A 5000-nucleotide genomic window follows, 5' to 3' on the forward strand; every position below is an offset into this window, starting at 1 on the left:
ATGACTTGCTTGGTGAAGTTGACTTGGGACTTGTTGGTGAAGTTGACTTGGGACTTGTTGATGACTTGGTTGGTAAAGTTGACTTGGGACTTGTTGATGACTTGCTTGGTGAAGTTGACTTGGGACTTGTTGGTGAAGTTGACTTGGGACTTGTTGATGACTTGGTTGGTGAAGTTGACTTGGGACTTGTTGATGACTTGGTTGGTGAAGTTGACTTGGGACTTGGTTGGTGAAGTTGACTGGGGACTTGTTGGTGATGATTTTAGACTTGGTTCTTGTGTGATGTCTATGGACTTGGGTCTTGTTGATGACTTGGTTGGTGAAGTTGACTGGGGACTTGTTGATGACTTGGTTGGTGATGTTGACTTGGGACTTGTTGATGACTTGGTTGGTAAAATTCACTGGGACTTGTTGATGACTTGGTTGGTAAAATTGACTGGGACTTGTTGATGACTTGGTTGGTGAAGTTGACTGGGGACTTGGTTGGTGAAGTTGACTGGGGACTTGTTGATGACTTGGTTGGTGAAGTTGACTGGGGACTTGGTTGGTGAAGTTGACTGGGGACTTGTTGATGACTTGGTTGGTGAAGTTATTCCTCCATCGGTTTGTGTCCTCGCTGCTCTTCGTCCTCCATCTTGGCGATGAGGTGTTCAGGGGTTTGATGAGGCGTTCAGGGGCATTCAGGAGTGTAGGAAACCTTTCTTTTTGTTTGGAAACTGCTGATTCTGTTGGTTGTTTTTCAGGTTGCTGCCCAAACACAAACTTCTCCGTCAGCCTGCAGAGAAGTCTCATGTTGATGACATCATCACAGAGGATGAGCAGCAGTCGCCACGGTAACTTTTTTTTTACTTCAACAAGAATAAAAGATTAAATTAGATCCGACTGAAGTGTCACATGTCCATAAATCTAATGTAGCACCCCCTGCAGGATGTAAAGAACATTACACTCTGTTCATCTTTACAGACTTTTATTTAGTAAATAGATTTTAGGTTAATGTAACTGTAATCTGATTACTTGGTCTCAGTATCACAGAGCTGTATTTTTATTCAATTAATGTTTTTTAAAAAATATTATTTTTTTCATTTTAGCTCCAAAAAGATCAACAATTTCAAGAAAAGTTAATTAACTGAAAAGATGCTTAAAAGAAAAGACGTGATAATAACAAACTTCTCATGAGACGTTTCAAACATGTAAATATATTTAGGTATTTCATTATGAAAGTCTTACTGATCACTTTGCTCTGAGGTTATTTGGTTTGGATAATTCTGATGTGCAGCCATTTGTTGACATGTTTTTAATGAATTTATGTTAATGACCCTGACAGGTGTGACAATGTATCTGATCCCAGATCAGACCTGAGATCAGTTGGTGAGGATCAGGTGAAACCTCTGCACATCGTCTGGCCGCACAGGTGGTGAGTAACATCTGCTACCTTCACCATTAAAATTAATTGTTCAGAAAATATGATGATACATTAATTTGTGCGCTTCACATATTTGCACCTATTTTTCTTGTAACAAACGTGAAAACAGGCTCCACCTGTTTTCACCTGTTTGGATCTATTTTTCAACTCCTGATCAATCTGGCAGTAATGTTTCCACCTATCGATTAGTTGTTTGGTCCATAAAATGTTGATCAAAGTATTTTATTAAAAAAGACTCAAAACAAGCAGATATTGTTATTTTATTTTAACAGTGTATTAATGGTTGCAGCTCTGGTCCTGTGTGTGTTTGTGCGTCTGTTGTGTTTTTCACCTCCTCTTGTGTCAGATTATTGGACCTTTGGACCATCCTGTGTGTGTGTGTGTGTGTGTGTGTGTGTGTGTGTGTGTGTGTGTGTGTGTGTGTGTGTGTGTGTTTTCCACCTTCTCTTGTATCAGTAACAGCAGCAGCAGTCGTGCTGTAATCTGCTCTGAACTGAGCAAAAACACAGATGGATTAGAGTTTTTATTCTGTTGAAATGAGGCTTTCTGTTAATCTGTGATTGAAGCTTCTCGTCTGTTTGTTTTAATCTGAGCGTGGCCTCGATCCTCAGATTACAGCTCCGTCTTATTGCTGCTGCTGCTGCTGCTGCTGGTGGAGGTGGTGGGTGGGGGAACAGCTGTTCCAGGTGAAGATACTGCAGCACCGGTGGGTCGGGGCTAAATCTGTGTGTTGATCAGGATCAGAGGAGGATTGACATCCTGACTGAAACACAACAAACACAGTTTTTATTTTTTTTAATTTAATCTGATCAAATTAACGGAATCAAACAAACTGAAGTTCTGCTGCTGAAAACAAAACATCACGATTCATGTAGTAACAGTAAAGATACTGAAATGAGAGACAAAGACCGCCAGGTTCACTCTGTAAAACTAAAATACGCACAGGAACGAGGAGGGAATCCCAAAATCTCAGCCACAAAAGGTGAATGATGTCACACACCTGAGTGTTGCTGAACCGCCACAGAATAAGAGGAAAGGTTCATACGCATTTTTATTTTCAGTGAGGAAAAATACAGGAAACACATATGATTAAAAACAATCAGGTCATGTGACAGACATCAGACATTTAAATCAGTTTTATATTGATTTATTGATTGAGTAATTGATTCTTCATTGTCAGAATAAGTCTGAAATGTGTCCGCTCTGGTGAAGAGTCTGATGGCGCGTCTGACGGCGCGTCAGCTGTCCTGCGCTCCGCGGTGCGCTCTGGTGAAGTGTCTGACGGCGCGTCAGTTGTCCCGTGCTCCGCGGTGCGCTCTGGTGAAGCGTCTGACGGCGCGTCAGTTGTCCCGTGCTCCGCGGTGCACTCTGGTGAAGTGTCTGACGGCGCGTCAGCTGTCCCACGCTCCGTGGTGCGCTCTGGTGAAGCGTCTGACGGCGCGTCAGTTGTCCCACGCTCCGCGGTGCGCTCTGGTGAAGCGTCTGACGGCGCGTCAGCTGTCCCGCTCTCCATGGTGCGCTCTGGTGAAGCGTCTGACGGCGCGTCAGTTGTCCCACGCTCCGCGGTGCGCTCTGGTGAAGCGTCTGACGGCGCGCCAGTTGTCCCGTGCTCCGCGGTGCGCTCTGGTGAAGCATCTGACGGCGCGTCAGCTGTCCTGCGCTCCGCGGTGCGCTCTGGTGAAGCGTCTGACCGCGGTGCGCTCTGGTGAAGCGTCTGACGGCGCGTCAGCTGTCCCGCTCTCCGTGGTGCGCTCTGGTGAAGCATCTGACGGTGCGTCAGCTGTCCTGCGCTCCGCGGTGCGCTCTGGTGAAGCGTCTGACCGCGCGTCAGCTGTCCCGTGCTCCGCAGTGCGCTCTGGTGAAGCATCTGACGGCGCGTCAGCTGTCCTGCGCTCCGCGGTGCGCTCTGGTGAAGCGTCTGACCGCGGTGCGCTCTGGTGAAGCGTCTGACCGCGGTGCGCTCTGGTGAAGCGTCTGACGGCGCGTCAGCTGTCCCGCGCTCCGCGGTGCGCTCTGGTGAAGCGTCTGACGGCGCGTCAGCTGCGCTCTGTTTCTATCACTCTTCTCTGCTTCCATCACTGTTAGTTTTGTGGTTTGTGGTGATTTAGAGACTCGGTTTGTAAAGTTTACAGTCTGTCATGATGTTGCATCGATCTGTGGACAATGATGAAGATAAAAAAACAAGAAACTTGTTTACTGACCACTCGTTTATCTTCTCTCATCAGTCAACAGACACAACATGTTCTTAACATAAAAGTATGTTTATAATTCCTCATGTAAATGTTCTGTGTGTTTTTGTAGCTTGTGTCTGTTTTGTTGTGTACTTGTACTGCATACTAACACATCATACTGAAACCACTCTTAATATAGCGAGTATAACTGCCACGACCATGTGGCGAACAACGAGCACTTAGCTCATTAGACACATAATGGAATTTGTTTGTTGTGGTAGAAAAACAAACTTCAGTCAGTACTGATTCTATGTTTATGATTCCTGAGCTGATTTTTATTAGACTGCTGAATCTATTTTTATATACATAAATTACACATAAACACATAAAACATCAACACTTAGTCCATTAGCTTGATATTAGCATGTAATAGGGATTTCCATTGATGTGCTAACAAAATTAGCATGGTGATCGCTGTAATATAACTTTATAAATAGATCAGTTTCTACTTGCCATGTTTAATATTAACCGACATGTGAGCTCAGACTGTCAGACTGATAATTTCCTCTGAACTAACAAACTAACAACTGCTGACAGTGAATCAAGAAAATGATCAAAAGATTAATCAACAATGAAAATAATCGTTACAATAAAGATTGTGACAGGATTAACTAATCAATTACTCCACAAAATCATCATCAAATTAAATGATAATGACATAATCAATTAGTCGCAGCCCTCGTTCCTACGATACAGAAAATCTACTGAAGGAACATAATTAATGTTTTGTATGTTTCTAATTTCAGTTTGTGTCTCAGCTGAAAAATATCAGCAGGTTGAATCAGTTTATTTATTTTCCTCTGAATGTTTTCGACAGTCAGAAGAAGAACAGCAGCTCTGAACTCAACGGTTCTTATTTTTATCATTTTTAATTTTAGAAAACCAGTTAAACAGTATTTTATAATGATTTTTTGACAGTTAAGTGTATTTTGTAATTATTCCCAACAGTAAAGTGTATTTTATAGTTTTATTTAATAATGATTTTAAAGTGTGTGTTCAGTGAGGACTTGTACAGTTTGTGGTTCTCAGACTCACATTGTGAATCTCAGTAAATAATATTTGAATTTTAAAAAGGACCTCTTGGGTTCAACATGAAGCAGAATATTTAATGAGCGCTCTGTAAATGAGACCATCACAGTTTTTTTTCTTTTGGCTCGTGATGATGAATATTAATGAGCTGCGTGGTCTGTACTGAGCATGCTCAGTCCTCTGCACTTCATCTGCTCTCAGAGAGGAAACATGTTCATCCTGAATATTAAAGATTAAACATCTTCATGAGTTTGTGAAAAAGTTTTAATTCTTCTGAACGTTTTTAATAAAAACAAGGATTTAAAGTCAGAAACCAC

At 42.5% G+C, this 5000-nt stretch overlaps 1 protein-coding gene across 1 annotated transcript in view; it reads left to right on the plus strand.

Annotated features, from left to right (window-relative positions):
* Positions 1 to 5000, plus strand: part of qtman (queuosine-tRNA mannosyltransferase) — a 56444-nt gene that overhangs the window by 28841 nt on the left and 22603 nt on the right. Inside the window, exons 5-6 of the mRNA XM_084714301.1 lie at positions 744 to 833; positions 1325 to 1414. Of these exons, the coding sequence (XP_084570427.1) occupies positions 744 to 833; positions 1325 to 1414 (180 nt within the window). The remainder of the gene's footprint in view (positions 1 to 743; positions 834 to 1324; positions 1415 to 5000) is intronic.

This window comes from Lutjanus erythropterus, unplaced genomic scaffold (genome assembly GCF_056507025.1).
Source record: "Lutjanus erythropterus isolate fLutEry1 unplaced genomic scaffold, fLutEry1.hap2 Scaffold_179, whole genome shotgun sequence".
Classification (NCBI taxonomy): domain Eukaryota; kingdom Metazoa; phylum Chordata; class Actinopteri; order Lutjaniformes; family Lutjanidae; genus Lutjanus; species Lutjanus erythropterus.